At 42.5% G+C, this 23,977-nt stretch overlaps 1 protein-coding gene across 1 annotated transcript; it reads left to right on the forward strand.

Annotated features, from left to right (window-relative positions):
- The first annotated feature begins 5,926 nt into the window (after positions 1-5,926).
- Positions 5,927-7,738, forward strand: LOC115204945 (class A basic helix-loop-helix protein 9). Its single transcript, XM_029770520.1, has one exon. The coding sequence runs from the start codon at positions 6,134-6,136 to the stop codon at positions 7,133-7,135; it is 1,002 nt and encodes a 333-aa protein (XP_029626380.1). The 5' UTR covers positions 5,927-6,133; the 3' UTR covers positions 7,136-7,738.
- The last annotated feature ends 16,239 nt before the right edge of the window (positions 7,739-23,977 follow it).

Genomic DNA, 23,977 nt, shown 5'->3' on the forward strand with positions numbered 1-23,977 from the left:
ATAAGGGGGGACTTTACCTAGCAGGGTCTTGTAGATGACCTGGAGCCAATGTGTTTGGCGACGATTATGAAGCGAAGGCCAGCCAACGAGAGCGTACAGGTCGCAGTGGTAGGTAGTATATGGGGCTTTGGTGACAAAACGGATGGCACTGTGATAGACTGCATCCAGCTTGTTGAGTTACTCAATTACTCAGTCAGTCCAGGATGTGGCTAACCAAGTAGATGCTTCAGATTCTCCTGGGATCATTCTGCTAAGATGACATCAAACTAGTGATGGCTGATGACATTAAAAGTTAGGGAGAAATGATGGATGAAAATTATGTTGATAAAAAAAGCTAATATGGCATATATGCAGCAGATATATAGTTTAATTTACAAGGATGATTTTTGAACGTTTCATATGTTTTTATCCCTCCCCTCAGATCTTAGAGGATCATCTTGAGAGGAGCCGTGTCTGCAATCAAACCAAGGGACAAGGGAAAGAAATGTGAGAGGGTATAGTCTAACATTGAAGTCATGGTGACTCAGAAGGTCATATTGTTATGGGGATGAATTGATAGAAGATATGAAGACATGGGCAAAACAGTTACTCTTCACTGTTCTTTAGGGAAAGCTCTGACTGGAATTGTCTGGTTGTGACCCACCCACCTTTTCCAAAACCCAACCTATGATTAGCATGGAAAGGTTATGGCTTTTACAACTAATTTCAAATTATAGAGCGAACACCATGTCAGAGTGTGCAGACCTGTGTTTAAGAAACCTAGAAATTACATCCTAATTGCAGAACAAGAAAAGGAAGGACAATGTTGTAATTCTCTCCTAAACAACTTTTTTTCCCACCAACAATAACTCTCTGCCTTTTACTTTAGCATTGCAATGACATCGCTCTCACCATGTCAGTGCAGGAAACAAACGTAAAAACACCTTTGCATGACACAAACCTGGACATGGACATTTCTCTTTCAAATTGTTTATTTGACCAACAAGGCATTCTACATTGTAGGCCTCTACAAAATCGATCCAAATTAGCACCCCCAAACTGAAAAGTCAAGCTACGCCTATGACAGCAGCTTAAAGGTTAAACGTTGGAAATGCTATCGCTAAATGAGTGCATCAGCTGCTGAGTGGAGGACAGCTCATAATAATGTCTGGATTGGATAAAATTAAATTTGATACCATTCCACTTATTCCGCTCCAGCCATTACCACGAGGCCGTCCTCCCCAATTAAGGTGCCACCAACCTCCTGTAGTGTGCATAACCATTTACACCACTTAAGCCAAAGCAGTTAACTGTTGGGAAGGCTCAAAACAAGCACCTTGTACCTCGTAGGCCTAATTGACTTTTTAAGCAGCGCGCTATAAACCCAGGCAGGAAGGAAACAATGTCTTCAATGACCTCTCAATGAGTGTGTGATAAGAGTGATGACCCCCAGCAGCATTTGGGCTGATATGATCAGCAGAGTCCAGTCTGACAGGTGAAGCTACAGAGCCTTAGAGAACAAGTGACGTTGTAAATCTACATTTTTTTTAATGTTTTTGAAAGCATGCACTCAAGCAGTGTAATGACAGTGCCTTGGAAGTTAAAGAAAAAGAAGGTCAATATTCTTTTAGGGGAGATATATATCATTTGCCAGTGCGTTTGAACCTAAAAAACAAACATTGTAATGGGTATGGGGGGGGGTCTGTAGGAAGTCTCTAGATTTTGCTCACCTGAAGTAGAGTATGTTGTGATAAATTGCAGGCCAGACTACTTGCCTAGAGAGTTTTCAGCTATACTTTTCATGGCTGTTTATTTACCACCACAGACAGATGCTGGCACTAAGACCACACTCAGTCAGCTGTATAAGGAAATAAGCAAACAGGAAACCACTCACCCAGAGGCGGCGCTCCTAGTGGCCGGAGACTTTAATGCAGGGAAACTTAAATCAGTTCTACCAAATTTGTATCAACATGTTAAATGTGCAACCAGAGGGAAAAAAATTATAGATCACCTGTACTCCACACACAGCGACACATACAAAGCTCTCCCTTGCCCTCCATTTGGTAAAGCCGACCACAACTCTATCGTCCTGATTCCAGCTTACAAGCAAAAATGAAAGCAGGAAGCACCAGTGACTCGGTCTATAAAAAAATGGTCAGATGAAGCAGATGCTAAACTACAGGACTGTTTTCCTATCACAGACTGGAACATGTTCCGGGATTCTTCCGATGGCATTGAGTAGTACGCCACATCAGTCACTGGCTTTATCAATAAGTGCATCGAGGACGTCGTCCCCACAGTGACTGTACGTACATACCCCAACCAGAAGCCATGGATTACAGGCAACATTCGCACTGAGTTAAAGGGTAGAGCTGCCGTTTTCAAGGTGCGGGACTCTAACCCGGAAGCTTACAAGAAATCCTGCTATGCCCTGCGACAAACCATCAAACAGGCAAAGCATCAATACAGGGCTAAGATTGAATCATACTACACCGGCTCCGACGCTCGTCTTGTGTGGCAGGGCTTACAAACTATTACAGACTACAAAGGGAAGCACAGCTGCCCAGTGACACGAGCCTACCAGATGAGCTAAATCACTTCTATGCTCGCTTTGAGGCAAGCAACACTGAGGCATGCATGAGAGCATTAGCTGTTCCAGACGACTGTGTGATCACGCTCTCCATAACCGACGTGAGTAAGACCTTTAAACAGGTCAACATACACAAGGCTGCGGGGCCAGACAGATTACCAAGACGTGTGCTCTGGTCATGTGCTGACCAACTGGCAGGTGTCTTCACTGACATTTTCAACATGTCCCTGATTGAGTCTGTAATACCAACATGTTTCAAGCAGACCACCATAGTCCCTGTGCCCAAGAACACAAAGGCAATGTGCCTAAATGACTACAGACCCATAGCACTCACGTCCGTAGCCATGAAGTGCTTTGAAAGGTTGGTAATGGCTCACATCAACACCATTATCCCAGAAACCCTAGACCCACTCCAATTTTCATACCGCCCAAACAGATCCACAAAAGGAACACTTATGTGAGAATGCTATTCATTGACTACAGCTCAGCGTTCAACACCATAGTACCTTCAAAGCTCATCACTAAGCTAAGGATCCTGGGACTAAACAACTCCCTCTGCAACTGGGTCCTGGACTTCCTGATGGGCCACCCCCAGGTGGTAAGGGTAGGTAGCAACACATCTGCCACGCTGATCCTCAACACTGGAGCTCCACAGGGGTGCGTGCTCAGTCCCCTCCTGTACTCCCTGTTCACCCACGACTGCATGGCCAGGCACGACTCCAACACCATCATTAAGTTTGCAGACGACAACAGTGGTAGGCCTGATCACCGACAACGACGAGACAGCCTATAGGGAGGGGGTCAGAGACCTGGCCGGGTGGTGCCAGAATAACAACCTATCCCTCAATGTAACCAAGACTAAGGAGATGATTGTGGACTACAGGAAAAGGAGGACCGAGCATGCCCCCATTCTCATCGACGGGGCTGTAGTGGAGCAGGTTGAGAGCTTAAAGTTCCTTCGTGTCCACATCAACAACAAACTAGAATGGTCCAAACACACCAAGACAGTCGTGAAGAGGGCACGACAAAGCCTATTCCCCCTCAGGAAACTAAAAAGATTTGGCATGGGTCATGAGATCCTTAAAAGGTTCTACAGCTGCAACATCGAGAGCATCCTGACTGGTTGCATCACTGCCTGGTACGGCAATTGCTCGGCCTCTGACCGCAAGGCACTACAGAGGGTAGTGCGTACGGCCCAGTACATCACTGGGGCAAAGCTGCCTGCCATCCAGGACCTCCACACCAGGCGTTGTCAGAGGAAGGCTCTAAAAATTGTCAAAGACCCCAGCCATAGACTGTTCTCTCTACTACCACATGGCAAGCGGTACCGGAGTGCCAAGTCTAGGACAAAAAGGCTTCTCAACAGTTTTTACCCCAAGCCATAAGACTCCTGAACAGGTAATCAAATGGCTACCCGGGCTATTTGCATTGTGGGCCCCCCCAACCCCTCTTTTTACACTGCTGCTACTCTTTGTTTATCATATATGCACAGTCACTTTAACTATACATTCATGTACATACTACCTCAATTGGGCCGACCAACCAGTGCTCCCGCACATTGGCTAACCGGGCTATCTGCATTGTGTCCCGCCACCCACCACCCGCCAAGCCCTCTTTTACGCTACTGCTACTCTCTGTTCATCATATATGCATAGTCACTTTAACCATATCTACATACTACCTCAATCAGCCTGACTAACCGGTGTCTGTATGTAGCCTCGCTACTGTATATAGCCTGTCTTTTTACTGTTGTTTTATTTCTTTACTTACCTATTGTTCACCTAACATTTTTTTTACACTATTGGTTAGAGCCTGTAAGTAAGCATTTCACTGTAAGGTCTACACGTGTCAAATTCATTGCTTACAAACGTCATCTGCAGGGATATTGATTTATTTGTTGATTATGTTCTTCTACTTGTATGGGATATGTAGAGCAAAACATTGTACAAAATAAGCTATCAGCACAAGAGTGTCAGAGAATGTCGTAAAGAGGTAAGTGGCACCTTGGTGAGAGGAAGAAGATTGCTGCTGCCACTAAATCAAACCATGAAAGTTTCCTATTACAGTATCGTAATTCATTAATTTAGACAAATGGTTCCTCTGCTCACATCAAAACTGTCTTTCACCTCTAACAGAGGAAGGGTTGGGGGACGGGGATGTGGAGGAGGTGGCTAGGCCGTGGAGGTAGAAGGGGGAAACAGGGTAGAAAATAGAGGCCAAGCAGCACTTGAGCCAACAGTGATTACAGGTGATAATTGTTAAATATTTTGTGTTCTTTTCCCCCAGCTTTGAAGTCTTGGCCCTTGTCTGTTCAAGTCCTGTTGGCCACTCAAGCTTGATTTATGACAGTTTCACGCTAGACATCCAAATTACACTGTACCTTTGTCTAGCCATGGCAAGGTAAGAATCACTCAATAGAACGTGGCTAATTGTTGCCGTAGAGATATCTGATGTTCATGTCACACATGATCATAAGTGTTTTTGCTCAATTTTCGCAGCTATAAGGTGTAAAGAGGAGTTTATTGATGTAGCTTACCTGATGAAGTCACTACATGTCAGGCGTGAAACCACAATTAGTCATTATTTTCGGTGAACACCCACGATATTATACTTTACCCGTGACAATAGTGTGGGTGCGAAATAAGTGAACTTTGATGAAGTGATTCTTTGTAAGGTTGATTTCTAACATTGCCATTTGATGATAATGTTATAACATCCTGATAGCATTTTATAATATGTATTTCCAGAGCAAGTTTATGTTAATCTCTTTCAACTACTGTGTGTGCGAGACTTAGTGAATCACAACGGCTGCTACTGCAATGCTTTCTCAGTCCTAAAAAAACTATTCCTGAGACGTAAAAAGTGACTCATTGTTTTTAAGATAGAAATTCTATCTGTCAGGACATTCATACTCAAAGATTTGCCTACAGAAATTTCACAATGTCTTCTAAGCACCATTATTTTTAGGGTACTCATTATTTTTGAGATAACATTTCTACTGAAATATTCCAGACATTTCACAAATGTCTTCCCTCCAACAACATACCATGTTTTTTTTCACGTTGTAATGCTGCTGGATATCATCACATGTTCATGTTCCATTGTGACACTGATAATGCTAATAATGCACCTCAGAAGCAGAGGAGATCCTGCATGACTGGGGAGGCTGGGGAGAGGAAGGGGTGTGAGTGTCTGAGCAGTTGACTGATCCTTCTCCTGTTTGCCCCCAGGGCCCTCGTAAACACATAATACAACTTTGCTTTTAGGCAAGCCTTCCTACAATGTGACACATACAAAAAGACAAGTCTTTAAAAGCACCTCTCACCTGTCAGAGCCATCCACAGGTATGAACTGACTCACTGGAAGGAGCTAAGAGACAGTAGAAGGAGAAAGCTTTGGGAAGGTGGTATGGCTGAACACTAGCACTGTCTGCCGTTGCATTGGAGTCACGTAGGATAGAACCGGAGCTTGGAACTACCAGCCAAGAGGAGTTTTACCAGTTTTTACCTCAGCTTGGAAGGTAAACATCTACCGTGTCTGCAGAAAGAGGCACCAGTGACAGACATGAGCCTGTCTTCTCAGAGTACAGTACACAGGAGGAGTGTGGGCACCAGACCAGCCATGAGCAGCCACGCTATTCTCACCAAGTCAGAGTTCTCTGAGGAGAAGCAAGAGGGGATTCTGCTGGGTTTAGATGAGGAGGAGAAGGACAGTGGCAGCGAGGACAGTGAGGCTGGCTCAAAGAAGTCTTCAGAGTGCAAGGGCGGCACGGCCGGCAGCTGCCCTGATGTGAAGAGACGCAGTCGTCCTGTCCGCTCCAAATCCCGCCGTGTGGCCGCCAACGTTCGCGAGCGAAAACGTATCCTGGACTACAACCAGTCTTTCAATGCACTGCGCATGGTGCTCAAACATGACCTCAACGGCAAGCGACTGTCCAAGATCGCCACTCTGAGACGTGCCATCAACCACATCTCTTCACTGACCGTCTTCCTGCGTTCCCACCCCAGCCCCAGTGCCCTGCCAGGAGGACATCCACCCTGCACCCACGCAGAGTGCCTCAGAGGGCAGCCCTCGGCTGGAATTGAGGAGGCCATGCTGGTCCTGGGGAAGGATAGGGAGAGAGAGAAGGGCTTCCAGACCCCGGTGGAGACCTGTCTGCAGCATAAGCCGTTGCATTGGAGTCAACACCACCAGCAGTCCCTGCAGGATCACGATGCCCACAAGGCTCCCATCATTCTGCCTCCAGAGCTCCAGCTCTACACAGACACCCCAGGACGAGGACACCACAGCCCTTCTTGCCTGCCATCCCCATCCTATGCTCACTTCTCCCCCACTGAGACCCAGTTCTACACGCCCTCGCACCCTGACGAGGAGTTGAGCAGCCCCCCGTACTACATCAGCAGCGAGTGGAGTGGGGGGTCAGGATACCCGTTTGGAGTGAGGGCAACCTGTCGCCCGAACCACACTGACAGCTTCTCAGACTCCTCTCCTGCTGTGCCCTTCACGTGGCAGCTGGGTTACCTGCAAGGCTCAGCTGGCTACCAACAGTTCCTTACCATGTACTGACTGAATGAACCCAAGACATGAGCTCTAGTGGAGGGCACCAACGTTAAAGTCTACAATGATGTCAAACAGAGGGAAGCTGACGTGTATATGTCTATGTATGTACTGTATGCATGGGATTGCAATGATGGCTTTGGCTATTTGGCTTTGCAAGGGGATTTCTTAGTAATGTCTTACACTTGTTTAAACAGATTGACAAAAGTGTTGATGAAATGAAATGTTACAGCAGAATACAGTATATGTTTAACCTCCAATAGTCCCTAAAAGCGAAAGGAATGTGTTTTAACATTTTATCATGTGCTCGTAATGCAGAATATGTGCTAAATATAGCTACTGAATGAGCTGTATGAGTTGTTAGTCTTAAAACAGAGCATGAGGGACTAAACACAATATACATCTAGATTTTTGTTTACCTGAGCTATGTATGTTTACATGAGAAAGATGACTGTTTTCTCAATGAGAATCCTAGTGCTTCCTTCCCCTGCAGCACAAACCCCAGAAAAGCAACTTGTAGTTATTATTAGTCAGAATTGTGCCTATGCAATTTGTATTTTTGTAAGAATTGAAAAAGAATGTAATAATAAAGAGAATTTAACATGTTCTGAACATTATGCATTACCCATACTTAAACTAAATGAATACAGGCTTTGTTACTGTCTGGAATATTTCTAACATAAGATGATTGTTTATACAGTTGGGCTTTATTGAGAATTATTTGCATGGTTTCTTACCCCTGCGTCTCTCCTTTACAACACCCCCCCCCTTCTCCTAGACACTGAATGTTCCACTCTGTCTCTCATCCAGTAATTAGCATTGCCAACCTCATTGCCTTTAGGTTAATGAAATAATTATGCATGTAGACATCCTTGCAATGTAATTGACCTTGAATTAAGCTGTTTTGAGAAAATCAAATGACGCCGTTTCAGATTCTCGCCAGAATATGAAAACAATGTGTGTGGAGGGGGGTTAGAGGGAGGTGTTTATGGTACAGCTATACAGGTCCTTTACATCCCTGATTCAGGAAGGCCTGTGCCATAAAGTCTCTGACCTCTAAGTGCTTGTGAGTAGATGAGCAATTGGCAGCATGCCTTCTCTTGTCACAAAGCAAGAAAACTCACTGGTGAATGAATGCCTGACGTGTGCAAACAGACGAAACGGGCCGCAGGAGAGATATGATCAAGGGCAGGTATAGAGTAGGTCGTAGTCAGGATCACAGCAAACTGATTCCAGTAAAAGCAAGACAGATCAGGAAGCTGATAAAGGAGGAGGAACAGAGGTGAAGGGCTTTAGTCTACTAGAGTCAAGGACCGTTCTCCCTTACTACTGTAGTTCCCCCCGTTTCCTATGGATGTGAAACACAGTATTTTCCAGACAGAGAGACAGACAGACAGACCTAAACTGAACTTGTGTGCCCTTTTATATACGAGCTGTAATTAAATATGTCTCCATAACATGACTTGACAAGCATATTAGATACTTACATCATCTCTAGTTCAAAAACCTTATAAACCATTTTCTTTTTACTGTTAGTGTCCTCCAGAGGGCAGTCACATCATTTATACCCTCTACTTGGAAGTCTGAATCCTGAAAATGTTGTGTAGTGTTAGATACAGATATGGAGGGTGAGGTCTCACTTAATATTACAGTGGTAATTATGAGTAATCTGGTCAGTTGGTTTACTTTTACAGTGCAGCCTTGCTGTTGCCCTATCCTCAGCCACCCACCCACCCTGGCTTCACTCACATTAACAGTGCAGCCTTGCTGTTGCCCTATCCTCAGCCACCCACCCACCCTGGCTTCACTCACATTAACAGTGCAGCCTTGCTGTTGCCCTATCCTCAGCCACCCACCCACCCTGGCTTCACTCACATTAACAGTGCAGCCTTGCTGTTGCCCTATCCTCAGCCACCCACCCACCCTGGCTTCACTCACATTAACAGTGCAGCCTTGCTGTTGCCCTATCCTCAGCCACCCACCCTGGCTTCACTCACATTAACAGTGCAGCCTTGCCGTTGCCCTATCCTCAGCCACCCACCCTGGCTTCACTCATAACACCACAAGATTTGGAAGGGTGGCTCGCAAGACTACTGTTCCCCCATACCTGTAAGGCTTTATACAACGGGTGGGTCTAATCCTAAATGCTGATTGGGTAAAACTTTGTCTCAGGCCTAACAAATACCCGTGCCATTATATGCTCCAAACACCGGCTTCTCTGCCATTAGAATTTAAAGAAACACTCATACCTGCTGATATTTTGCAACAAAAAACCACCAGAGTCAAGTTCAACAAGGCTTCTGTTTGCAGCAAATGAATCTCAATGAAGCTCAGAATAGAAGTGTGTCACAAAACAAACAATACCTTACAATGATGGGGTGCAAAGAACTGAACTAAATAGTGTGTGATAATGACATACAGGTGTGTGAACAGGCGATCAGAATTCAGGTGATTGGTATCTGGAGAGTGAGCTGCGTTCAGGGGATCTAGGTGTTTGAGAGTGTAAGCTGGAAAGTGAGCTGCATTCAGGGGATCGACGTGTTTGAAAATGTGAGTTGGAAGCAGACGTTACAGCAAACATGTTGCCAGAGTAACAATTTCAGTTGAATGATTTGAATGAACATTCCAAAATGTTACAGTCAAACATCTAACAGCTACTTTTTTTAGGATTACTGTGGCTTTTTAGCGACAATATTCAGACTGAAAACGACTTAGATATTCCCACTAAAAATAGTAGAACTTCTAAAGTACATGGCCACTTGATTATTTTTAGCTGCAGTTTAGAGCCGAAACAGACACTTACTTTCGCCGCACACTATCTTCTCAGACTGTTAGCGAACGGTTGCGGCTAACACAAAACAAATGGAATATGTTAGCTAACTATTTCCATTGTTGAACGCACCTCAGGTTAGAAGCCAGACACAACAGTGCCACAGGGAAAATACCTGGCCAAGTGTTTAATGTGGATTAAGATGGTAAACACCTGTGAGTCAGTCATGTGCCTCCTTGTACCTTGTGACAGCATGCATGCTTAAGCAATGAGGAATTCACGACTATGGACAATCTTGGGAAAAGCTAACTACAAAACCCTCTGACCAGAACATATCAGACACATGGGTGAGTCTAGTAAAAACAAAGACTGGACCAAAGACAAGACGCCCTCAGGCCGTTCCTGTCAGTTTTAAAAGAATACATTTGTCACCACAGGATTAGGTACTTGAGCAGACAAATGAGTGACACTGGCTTTTCCCAGACAATGATGATACTCAGACAAGGACAGATAGTGCTATTGTTTATTATCACTCCCGAGGAAAACAAAGGCAAACAAAGGGGGTGGAAATATTTCATTTAAGATTTCAAACTGAAATATTTAAAAACGAAACTAACTACATTTGAAGTACTCCACATTTTGGTCAAATGCGAATGTTGCTTGATGTGAATTCCAGGCTGAGAAACACAATTTTTTGGTTTTTACCCCTTTTTTTCCCCAATTTCGTGGTATTCAGTTGGGAGTTACAGTCTTGTCCCATCGCTGCAACTCCCGTATGGACTCGGGGGAGGCGAAGGTCGAGAGCCATACATCCTCCGAAACACAACCCAGCCAAGCTGCACTGCTTCTTGACTTTAACAGTACACTGGTGGTGTCGGACTGTGTCTGTCCTTCCTGCAGCCCACTCAAAGTCACTGCCGTCATTTGCCTCTCTGCAGTGACAGATCAGCAGTTGTGCTGGCTGGCTCCTTGTCACTGTCACCCCCAGCCCTGATTAATGCTGTGGAGTGTGGCAGTTACACAGGGGAAAGTGCAGAAAAATGCCCGTTCCAGACAATTGTCTCATTCTCACTTCAACCATTGCCCGCTCTTCCTGACTCGCTAGTCCAGTCATGACAGGTGGGAGACAGGAGGTGATTTTTCACTGTGCCCTGCAGCGCCTCCCTGCCTGCCTGACGGCCACCAACTCCTTCTCTCCCATTCTGAATCCTTCACCTGTGATAAAATGACAGCACAAAGTTGTGGCCGCCCATTGAACCCATTAGCCCTTAGCCAGAACCATAATTCCATGCCATGCCCCCTCTCACAGCCTCACCTCACACAGCATTAGTAGTGCTGTCAGCTCATACTGAACCTAATATAAATATACACAGTAGCGATCTAAGCATGTAAATCTTGGTGGTGCAATCCCCCCCAAAAAAAATTCAGATGCATGCCAGCAAAGTCACTACACAACACAACACTAAACAATACATTAATTGCACTGTAACGGTGACAAGCGGTGCTCACAAACTGTTAGGGCCTACATAAAGCTGTCCCAACAGCAGAGTCCCAATATCAGTCCCAACACCTTACCACTGCTACACCTGGCTATCAGTGATGCCTTGTCTGGCAGCGAAAGAGTTCATTCAGCCTCATTTACTGCCTTTAAAAAAACATAGCTGATATGGCTGACTTGCATAAACAAATGTGGTTTCTACTGACAATTGAGATGTATAAACTATGGCATAAGGGGACGTCAAGCGGATAAGAGGCACTCCGTAATTTCGATTAAGACATTAATGAGCGAGCTAGGACAGACGTAGTCAATATAACCTGTTGGTCAGCACTTTTGAAATGTACAGCGACAGAATTCAGAACATGGGCCGTTCTTACAGTATTCTCCCTGTACACCAAGTCAGAATGATAGGATAAATGAAGGGGGCATATAAGCAGACAATGAAAGCTCTTACAATATTATATTAGGATATTTCTCTAAAACAGGCTATAGGCTACATGTGCACCACCAAGTCAGAACAGTTGCCTAAATTATGAGGGGAAAAGGGACCAAATTATTAGGGTGAGGCACATGGGCTACTAATAGCTTACTACACAACATACACTGAGTATTACTTTCTTAGCTGCAGTATACATATCTCCCTGGCATATTACATAATTCATGCAGCAGCATACAAGACATTTTTGGACTCACCTTGTTGTGCTGTGCTCACTTGAACAGGAAGATGGCACAGCGGTCCTTCATGGTCAAATTTTGTCATCAAACTTTGTCATCAAAGTCTGGCATTCTATAGATTTATGGTGCTTTCAAGACAATTAGGAACTTTGAAAAAAACAAGGTTGAATCATGATGACAGTGATCTTCAGGTCGGAGCTCTAGAAAGAGGTCCGAGTTCCCAACATGCAATTCCGAGTTGGATCACCATTAGTATTTTCCCAGTTGGAGCAAAAAAAAATTCTGAGTTCCCAGTTGTTTTGTACTCACTGAAGTCTGAGATTTCCCAGTTCTGAGTTTCCAGTTGTTTTGAGCACGGCAGAAGTCATGCTGGATTGACAGCATGGCCAATGTTTAAAGCTTATCCTTTTAAGCTTGGAAAAGAGACCCTTAAATAGAGACTTGGACCACACACCCACTCCACTGAATAGCAGGCTAGTGATTACTTTGCAATGCTCGCAGTTAGCCACTGATTCCTTCCAAACCACTCATTGTTGAATTTGCGATTTCCAACTTGTTGTGTAATGTTTATGTCCAATGGCCGATGAGCACTGATACGTTTTATCTATAACTTCTCTTCATTATTTCTCTTCATATGACAAGTGTGAGGAATAATTATCTTTATACATCAGCACATGTATCAATATGTTCTATTGTTTTGTTAAGCTACATGCTTGTGTGGCTCAATAGGGGGTAAAACTGTTGAGGCATGCAGAAGGCTGTTTCTCAAACTGGAGTCACATAAGAAACCACTTGATTCTGAAATACAAAAACGGGCTCAGAGTGTACAGGAAGTGCATCATGAGGCTGGGACCAGCCTGCACGCCAGCGATAGGATGAGTAAGTTTAAACCATGCTCATCCTCCCTCTGACAGGCCAGCAGTGAGCGGGAACTATCTCTGTCAGAGTATATAAGGGAGAACAAAGGATGGGTCGAGCAGTTCTCTGTCTGCCCTGCGTGGTGTTTCAGTGAGCCATATATACGAACATCATATTTACCATTCAAGTGTTTGCATTAATTCAAGTACAAAGAAATCAGAAGTTACTCTGTGCTGACTATTTTGTTCTGATACCAGATTCAAATTGACACAACCCAACACAAGGGTTCAAAAGGATTTGCCAGTAGATTGTCGACTTGATTTATGATGATGCTTGCTAGCTAAGATTTTGAAAGTATGATGTTGACATCAGTCCAATCAAAGCTACTGTAGATATAACGTGATTTGACTTCATTTTAGCTGTGGCCAATGCCCTTGAACCTTCTTGGATGGGCACTTCTAATGTAACTCTATGGCAGCTCACCAGGGGCTTGAATGTTCGAGCTCTACCGTAGATTTTAAATCTGTGCTTAAACCTTGCAAATGATGATTTCTGTGCAGTGTGATATGTATCAATATGAACGTTTGCTTGAGAGTTCGAACATTTAAGGCAAGCCATCACCATGCGTACGCACATGTGCCAAGCGGTGAAATGACGGAACTGCTTGTTAAGCATAGCATGGGGAAATATATATGTTGAAAATCTGTAAAATTGTGATAGTAGGCCTAATAATAAAACATTTTTTATATTGAATTGTATTTCCATTGTGAATTCATGCATGCTATATTGACCCAGGCTATATTTGCCCACAAATGTGCATTTGTTACGATAATAATCTATATAAAGTACAGTAATTGGTTAAATTAGAGTCACATGTGAAAGTGAAACAATTTTTTAAATACTATACTTTTTTTTAAATACTTCGAGGGTTTATGACACACTTTAGAAAGGCAAATACATAGCATTCCTGTGCACATCAAAGTGCTATCCACCCTCGGGTTTTTGGCAACGGGCACTTTTCAGTGGGAGCTTGCCGATCCTCATCAAACATCCCTCGATGAGCCAATGTTTTGGATGCAATCATCAGAAAAACGAACTGTAAGATACCATCCATACACTTTCGCACAAAAGGTTGAAGTCAAGGTGGGTTTATTTTCCATCAATGGGTTACCAAATACACACCTACATCGCCATAAAAGCACCATCCCAGAACGAGTTCAACTATGTGAACAGAAAAGGCTTCCACTCTTAATGTGCAGGTGATAGGTTATGTGATGCGCAAAAACGCTTCTGAACGCACGACTCGTTCATTCTGCAGAACAGAAATGTTGGCCAATACGCAGGGCTGGGGACTGGGGAGTAACGGATTACATGTAAAGCATTACAAAAAAAACGGTAACTGTAATCCGTTACATTACCAGCAAAAATATTGTAATCAGATTACAGATACTTTTGAAAAACTAGATGGTTACTTCGATGATTACTTTAAAATTCAGAAAGGATGCTTGCGAAAAAGGTTTTCACACTTCTCTGTTTTCTCAATGACATTCAAATCAGCATTGAAAGTAGGCGCTGGTTTAGGTTTGTTCCACCTGAGCGAGTCTGACCACATGTCAAAGACCACTATGATGACACACCAAATGTGTGTGTATGGATCGCAGGAAAAGAGCAGGAATAGGCTTTTGTAGGCTACAGTCCCAGCTATGTCTTCCAATGGTGCGACTGCTGTCGGCATCCAAAGATTATCCAATTTCAATAAACGCTTGGAGGTAATGATGACAGTAGTGGTGTAGTCTACGGTGATACGGATATCACGTATCATTGATATCTACATAGCGCATTGTGAATCACACTGCTGCTCTCTCATTTAGCTATTTGCGCTTTACGGATTGTGGTTGTTGTGGATGGCTGTTCACAACTCCAAATGTGTATTTGAACCCAATAAGGGTTGAATTCAATAATTCAAGTTTAAGGTGCCTATCAATCATTGTTTTTGAAACCAGTGGTCAGCCAGTGAAAAATGCGCTCCTGCAACAGCTGCTTAGTGCGGATCCAAGCCTATGGAATAAAAGTGGGGCTTTTATTGCTCAATCTAATTCATGCTGATACATTTTTTTTGCCCATAGGCCTAATGGACACACGCTCAAATGTGCACTCTTTTGATAGACTTAATTAAAGGGGCAATCTGTAGTTTCAACATTCATTTTTGGATTTATAAATTCTTGAAGAATATAATTTATCAATACCTCATGAGCTTAGATCAACTGTCACACTCCGTCAGAACTCAAAATATAAGCTTGTTTTAATGCAATATTTGTACACATTGTAAATGTAAACAAACACTGTATAGCCTCATAAAATGGTTATAACAATAATTGTATATCATGGATGGTCAGTCCTTGCAGCCATAGCTCTGTATGTTAATCTGAGAGTGGTTACATTTCTACAGGCCCATCCCTCAGTTTTTTACCAAAACAGAGGCGGGAATTCCGTTTAGTTATTGTTTCATCTGCGGATTTGCCCTTTAAACAGCTGCATATTATCAAGATATCAACATGTCACCAACAAAAAGGTAAACAATAGGCCTATAGCAAATGCAGCATATAGCATACATTTTTCAAATGTAAATAGCACTTTTCAGTGGTGCTCAAAGCATGCCATTCCATGAGTGCAGCATTTCTTTTTCAACTCGAATCAATGAGCCCAATCCTCCATGACAACAAATTCATAAACAACGAGCAGGGGTGGCTAATAAGTCCTTAGTTTTGGGGTCATGCTCAGGTAAAACAATTTGGCTAATCTATAGTTATATATTTCCAAGTCCTGTCTTGATAATCAAGGGGTATAACATTTATTGGAAGTATAGATTATAGAGGTCGATCGATTAATCGGAATGGCCGATTAATTAGGGCCGATTTCAAGTTTTCATAACAATTGGTAATCGGTATTTTTGGCCACCGATTTGCCGATTATTTAACTAGGCAAGTCAGATTAAAATCACATTCTTATTTTCAATGACAGCCTAGGAACGGGGGTTAACTGCCTTGTTCAGGGGGGATTCGGTGATTCGTTTTTGCAACCTTCTGGTTACTAGTCCAACGCTCTAACCACCTGCCTTACATTGCATTCCACGAGGAGCCTGCATGCTAGGTTGACTACCTGTTACGTGAGGGCAGCAAGAAGCCAAGGTAAGTTGCTAGCTAGCATTAAACTTATCTTATAAAAAACTACCAATCTTAACATAATCATTAGTTAACTACACATGGTTGATGACATTACTAGTTTATCTAACGTGTCCTGCGTTGCATATAATCGATACGGTGCCTGTTAATTTCTCATCGAATCACAGCCTACTTCGACAAACGGGTGATGATTTAACAAGCGCATTTGCAAAAAAAGCACTGTTGTTGCACCAATGTACCTAACCATAAACATCAATGCCTTTCTTTAAAATCAATACACAAGTATATATTTTTAAACCTGCATATTTAGTTAATATTGCCTGCTAACATGAAATTGTGTCACTGCTCTTGCGTTCATTGCCTGGCTCGTTGCGAACTAATTTGCCAGAATTATGACATACCATTGAAGGTTGTGCAATGTAACAGGAATATTTAGACTTAGGGATGCCAGGCAATGGGAATATTGAAGACTCATGTTAAAAGGAACCACCAGCTTTCATATGTTCCCATGTTCTGAGCAAGGAACTTAAACGTTAGCTTTCTTACATGGCACATATTGCACTTTTACTTTCTTCTCCAACACTTTGTTTTTGCATTATTTAAACCAAATTGAACATGTTTCATTATTTATTTGAGGCTAAATTGATTTTATTTATGTATTATATTATGTTAAAATAAGTGTTCATTCAGTATTGTTGTAATTGTCATTATTACAAATAAAGTAAAAAATTGGCAGATTAATCGGTAGCGGCTTTTTTGGTCCTCCAATAATCGGTATCGGCGCTGAAAAATCATAATCGGTCGACCTCTAATAGATTAGCCAAATTGTAAAGTAAAATAAAAAATATACATCCATATATGGCCAGCTATGTAAACTTTAACATTGATTTATCCTGCAATAGATGTTTTTCAATAGGTAACATACATTTTTGTCTTATTCTAATGCTTCTTAAGTGGAAAGTAATCGCAGAAGTAACGGAATGTAATCAGATTACGTTACTAAATTTGGGCAATCCAAAAGTTACATTACTCCCGAGAGGCGCAGCTGTCTAAGGCACTGCATCTCAGTATTAGAGGTGTCACTACAGACCCTGGTTCGATTCCAGGCTTTATCACAACCAGCCATGATTGGGAGTCCCATAGTGTGGCGCACAAATGGCCCAGCGTTGTTAGGGTTTGGCCGTCATTGTAAATAAGAATTTGTTCTTAACTAGTTAAAAAATAGAAATAAATACTCCTACAGGAGGGAGCTGTTGAGGATGGATGGCTTATTGGACCTTTTGGTTGTAGTCAATCTCTGACACTAGCACCTCAATTTCAGGTTTGGAACAATTCTTTTTCTACATTTTTTGGGGGGTTTTGCGCAGTTGTAGGCTATTTCATGATACGGTGTTGTATATTCTCACAGGCTTTAAAGTGTTGATTTTGACCATAATATGGTTAATTAGGGTGTTCCAATTGCAAATAGCCAAGGTCGTGCACAAGCACTAAGGCTGAGAACAATTGGTATTTATCAACGGTTATCTCCTACTACGGTGCCTATGACACTCGTAGGATTGTTTGATAAATCAACATTTTTCTAGGCGTAAGAACCTTCTAAATTCCGTTCTTAAGTAGTATTTTAGAGTAGTTTCTACACAATATTGATCAATGAGGCCCCAGGCTTTTTCAGGAGTGGATCTAACAAGCAGAACAATTACAGAACAATTACAATTACATTATTTCCCTCATTAAAATGCAAATCAATTTATAACATTTTTGACATGCGTTTTTCTGGATTTTTTTGTTGTTATTCTGTCTCTCACTGTTCAAATGAATTTACCATTAAAATTATAGACTGATCAATTCTTTGTCAGTGGGCAAACGTACAAAATCAGCAGGGGATCAAATACTTTTTTCCCCCACTGTACCCCGGCAGTGTCCAACTCAGCAAAGAAAACCAAAGTAGAGCTTTCAGGATGGGATGAAACCCTGTGTCGTTACAGTAATGTTGGAAACAGCTAGGGCAAGATGGTCATTTCTTTTTCTCATAACAATCCACAAGAGATATACACATGATCATATCTGACATCAAACCAACACAAGCCATGCAGTGGTATCACCAGAGGTTGCTGTTGTTCTTCTCTCTTTTCCCTTAGGTAGCAGCTACTTTCCATGACAGGGAAGAAAGCAACCCTGGTCTCGTGATGACTCCTGGACCTTTTCCATTATGTTCTCTCAGGGTGTCCCCCCACAGCCTCCCCTCTCTCTCTCTGTCTCTCTCTCTCTCTCTCTCTCTCTCTCTCTCTCTCTCTCTGTCTCTCTCTCTCTCTCTCTCTCTCTCTCTCTCTCTCTCTCTCTCTCTGTCTCTCTCTCTCTCTCTCAATTCAATTTAAGGGCTTTATTGGCATGGTAAACATATGATATTATGTCATTTCAAATGTCATGATGTCTGTATACAGCGTTGTAATGATGTGCAAATAATGAAAGTACAAAAGGGAAAATAAATCAACATAAATATAGGTTGTATTTACAATGGTGTTTGTTCTTTACTGTCTGCTGTGATTGCACACTGCGGTATTTCACGCAGTAGATATGGGAGTTTATCAAAATTGGATTCGTTTTCAAATTCTTTGTGGGTCTGTGTAATATGAGGGTAATATGTGTCTCTGATATGGTCATACATTTGGCAAGAAATTAGGTTTCCACCTCGTTTTGTAGGCAGTGTGCACATAGCCTTTGAGAGCCAGGTCTGCCTTCGGTGGCCTTTCTCAATACCAAGGCTATGCTCACTGAGTCTGTACATAGTCAAAGATTTCCTTAATTTTGAGTCAGTCACGATGGTCAGGTATTCTGCCACTGTGTACTCTCTGTTTAGGGCCAAATAGAATTCTAGTTTGCTCAGTTTTTTGGTAAATTCTTTCCAATGTGTCAAGTAATTATGCTTTTGTTTTCTCATGATTTGGTTAGGTCTAGTTGTGTTGCTGTCCTGGGGCTCTGTGGGGTCTGTTTGTGTTTGTGAACAGATCCCCAGGACCAGCTTGCTTAGTGGGCTCCTCTCCAGGTTTATTTCTCTGTAGGTGATGGCTTTGTTATGGAAGGTTTGGGAATCGCTTCCTTTTAGGTGGTTGTAGAATTTAACGGCTCTTTTCTGGATTTTGATCATTTGCGGATATCGGCCTAATTCTGCTCTGCATGCATTATTTGGCGTTTTACGTTGTACACAGAGGATATTTTAGCAGAATTCTGCATGCAGAGTCTCAATTTGGTGTTTTTCCCATTTTGTGAATTCTTGGTAGGTGAGCGGACCCCAGACCTCACAACCATAAAGGCCAATGGGTTCTATAACCGATTCAAGTATTTTTAGCCATATCCTAATTGGTATGTCAAATTTGATGTTCCTTTTGATGGCATAGAAGGCCCTTGTTGCCTTGTCTCTCAGCTCGTTCACAGCTTTGTGGAAGTTACCTGTGGCGCTGATGTTTAGGCCAAGGTATGTATCGTTTTTTGTGTGCTCTAGGGCAACGGTGTCTAGATGGAATTTGTATTCGTGGTCCTGGCAACTGGACCTTTTTTGGAACACTATTATTTTTGTCTTACTGAGATTTACTGTCAGGGCCCAGGTCTGACAGAACCTGTGCAGAAGATCTAGGTGCTGCTGTAGGCCCTCCTTGTTTGGTGACAGAAGCACCAGCTCATCAGCAAACAGTAGGCATTTGACTTCAGATTCTAGTAGGGTGAGGCCGGGTGCTGCAGACTGTTCTAGTGCCCTCGCCAATTCGATGATATATATGTTGAAGAGGGGGGGGCTTAAGCTGCATCCCTGTTTCACCCCCCGGCCCTGTGGAAAGAAATGTGTGTGTTTTTTTGCCAATTTTAACCACACACTACATGTTTGTATACATTTTATAATGTCGTATGTTTTTCCCCCAACACCACTATCCATCAATTTGTATAGCAGGCCTGTCATGCCAATAAGTGTCCCCCTCTGCGTCACAATGGGATTCGATAAACTATTAGCGTCCGTTGCTATATCAACTGTGTAATGACCTAATGATTTGAATTTTGGAGATCATTACAGACTAAATTACGTACTTTTTATTATCGCTAGGCAAACAAGGCTGATTTCCACTACAATTTCTCTGTTTAAACAAGTTTTGTTTAGCTAACAAAATGAAAACATTACTTTGAACTACTTTTGGGTACCTTGTTAACATTACAACATGAAATCCATGACTTAAACAATGCTACATTTCAGAAATGGAAAAGAAAATGTGTAATCTGCTTGACACATTAAAGTTACTTTTTATTTAACTAGGCAAGTCAATTAAGAACAAATTCTTATTTACGCTGGGCCAATTGTGCGCTGCCCTGTGGGACTCCCAATCACGGCCGGTTGTGATACAACCTGAATTCGAACCAGGGTGTCTGTAGTGACACCTCTAGCACTGAGATGCAGTGCCTTAGACTGCTGCGCCACTCAGCTCATTTCGACTCCATTCATATGCAAATCTGTTTGATTCATACACTGCCTTGTCTGGCTGTCATGTTTTTATTTTAACCTGCCCTTCCCTTCTCTACACTGAAATAATATCATTTAATTAGTCCTCATTTATGATGCATTTTTTTCTATCTATTGTAGGTTCTAGGATACAACAATGAATAATGTGGAACCATTTTATTTATTTTTTTGATTTATTGCACCTTTATTTAACCAGGTAGGCTAGTTGAGAACAAGTTCTCATTTGCAACTGCGACCTGGCCAAGATAAAGCAAAGCCGTTCGACACATACAACACAGTTACACATGGAATAAACAAAACATATAGTCAATAATACAGTAGAACAATCTATATACAGCATGTGCAAATGAGGTAGGATAAGAGAGGTAAGGCAATAAATAGGCCATGGTGGCAAAGTCATTACAATATAGCAATTAAAACACTGGGATGGTAGGATGTGCAGAAGATGAATGTGCAAGTAGAGATACTGGGGTGCAAAGGAGCAAGATAAACAAATACAGTATGGGGATGAGGTAGATTGGATGGGCTATTTACAGATGAGCAATGTACAGGTGCAGTGATCCGTGAGCTGCTCTGACAGCTGGTGCTTAAAGCTAGTGAGGGAGGTCTCTAGCTTCAGAGAGTTTTGCAGTTCATTCCAGTCATTGGCAGCAGAGAACTGGAATGAGAGGACTGAAATACCATCAAAGGATACTTTATAACTTACAATAATTAACACCTTGTGAAACAGCTGTGAAAACCAACCTGGCAATATTTAAGATTTGAATACATAAACTTTGTTATTTTTTGGTACAGTTGTGTCAGTATTTTCACAGATACTGGATTCTGGTTTGTGGAATTTTGAGGAGTTGGTTGCTGTGTTGGTGAGAGGTTCTGCCTGTCACTTGAACTCAACAAGTTGTCAGTCTCGGAAGGGGGACATGAAGAGGGAGACTGTAAAGTTCAGGCACTGCTGCTCTCTTTGTTCTGAGTGTTTGCAGTGCTAGTGTTTTTAGTTCATCTGTGTATCTCACATATTATGTGCCCAGTATGATAAAGCAAGAAAACTTTTTTTAGCAGATAATAACAACATGACAATAACAGTAGCTGTAGATGATGTAATGAAATGTTGGAGGGTGGTTGGTAATGGATGGATCCACGTCTGGGTGTTGGGCAGAACCCCTAGGTCCTGGAGAACAGGAGCAGAGTTAAAGGGAACAGGGTTGTAGACTGATGTAAACAATTAAACACACGATACACTTTACTGTGAGAACATTTCATGGAATAGTGCAGTGTTATAAATGGAAGATATGTACTTTTCAACACTTTTGGAAGGTATAGCCTACCTCAAGCTGGTCCCCCTCCGACTCAGAGCACAGATAATCAGACTGATCCGAACTGGTTCTGATGGATGGGATATCTCCTGGGAGGCTTAGACAGTCGATGGTGCTAAAGTCATTTGGAGAGGTAAATTGAAGAGGACTACCATTTCTTGCTTTCTCAAATTTCAACCAAAATTTTTTTACCTGGTCAAAAACCTCCACATCTGTGCCTGAAGGTGGTCCTCGAAGACGTTCTGATCTGGTTCCACAACTTCCACCACATCAGGTGGGGTTTCAGGGATCTGAAAGTACGTTATACAAAAATAGCAATAGACCAACAACAACACTAAGTCAATCACACATTTGAAAGACTACAGTATATGCAATAATTGTATATACAATTGCATTGTTTACCTCAGTCAACAGCTGCGGCTCCCGTCTGTACTCGGTGGAGGCCTAGATGCTGTTATTGTGTGCTAAGAGAATAACCTTTTTCTTCCACCCTTCCTGGTACCAATCAAGGGACTTGCCCATGGCAGTCTTGAGGGTCTGGTTGGTCCATTCACCAAACCTGGAGGAGGGGGCTAGGAAAGTGATATCTATTGACAATGTAAGATATTGAAATATGTCTGATTATGTACCATGGAAAAACAAAAACAAATTGTAAAAATAAATAAAACAAACCATTGGTGACAGAATATAACGTGTAACATCCGTACCAGCGTTCATGACCTCGATCACTCAAGATGAGGAGAACCGTGGGTGTTGAAGATGTCCATCATTGCCTTGGAGGTGGCCTCGCTAGTCTCGTCCTTGATGGGTATCATACAAAACAAAAAACAATTTTTGGTTGCAAGCACCCTTTTTAATGGGTTACAGAATGGAATTTAGAGTTAAGCACATACTCTTCCTTTGACTCACCTTAATGGGTATTGCCTCCACCCACCCACCCACCGTTGCCATTCCTGGATTTCATGAAGGTTCCGATGAGGTCCACCCCTAACATTTAAAGTGTTAGAGAGAAGATTACTGATTTTCATACACACACACACACACACACACACACACACACACACACACACACACACACATTCTATAATATTGAACTCTGCTGTGGTCAAATAAAGCAACCATTACAAAACAACTTATCAGGGCAAAATTTGAATTGGGACACTTACCGATCAAGTACCATGGTGAAAAAACTTTGATGGGCTTCAACTCCGGCGCCACAGTCTTCAGCCTCTCAAACTTCTGGCAGGCTAGACAGGGTACTGACCTTTAATAAGCAAAAAGTGACAAATTGAAACATTGTGTGCTTTCTGATAAGACATTCATTGAAATCCTAATATTTTCAAATATAATAATGTGATTGATAAACAAAAGGTTATTTCACTTGCCCAGCTGTCCACCTCCTTGACAATTCCCCGTCAGAAGAAGAGTAGGTTGATTTTTGCAATCATGTGCTTCACTCCGAAATGGCCAGCATGCATCTCGGTCAGCACGGCTCCTTCTCTTCCTTAGTAAAAATCACCCTCCTGTGTGGCTGGCCATCCTTCCCCCGTAGGTAGATATGATTGTCTAACAAGTTGGAAGAGAAGAGTTGTTGAAATACTCTAGTCTAAGTACATTTGCACTGCTGTCTTTCTCTTTCTCTCTGTTTCTTTCTCTCTGTTTCTCTCTCCATCTCTCTCTCTGTCTGTCCTCCACTCTCTTCCCACCTCTCTCTCCCTCTCTCACTTTCAACCTTTCTTTCTCACTATCTCCCCCCTTCTCTCTCTGTGTGAGTGTCTGTCTAGCGAAGAAACCTAGTTAAGGGCATTTGGAATTACCATAATTGCTTATGCCTATCCATTTGATTGATCAGGTTTAATGTATAGCTGGATACCTCAATATGACAGACATATAACTATATCAGTGGAGGCTGCTGAGGGGAGGACGGCTCATAATAATGTCTGGAATGGAGTCAATGGAATGGTATCAAACACATGGAAACCACGTGTTTGATACCATTCCATTTACTCCATTCCAGACATTATTATGAGCCATCCTCCCCTCAGCAGCCTCCT

This window comes from Salmo trutta, chromosome 13 (genome assembly GCF_901001165.1).
Source record: "Salmo trutta chromosome 13, fSalTru1.1, whole genome shotgun sequence".
Classification (NCBI taxonomy): Eukaryota; Metazoa; Chordata; class Actinopteri; order Salmoniformes; family Salmonidae; genus Salmo; species Salmo trutta.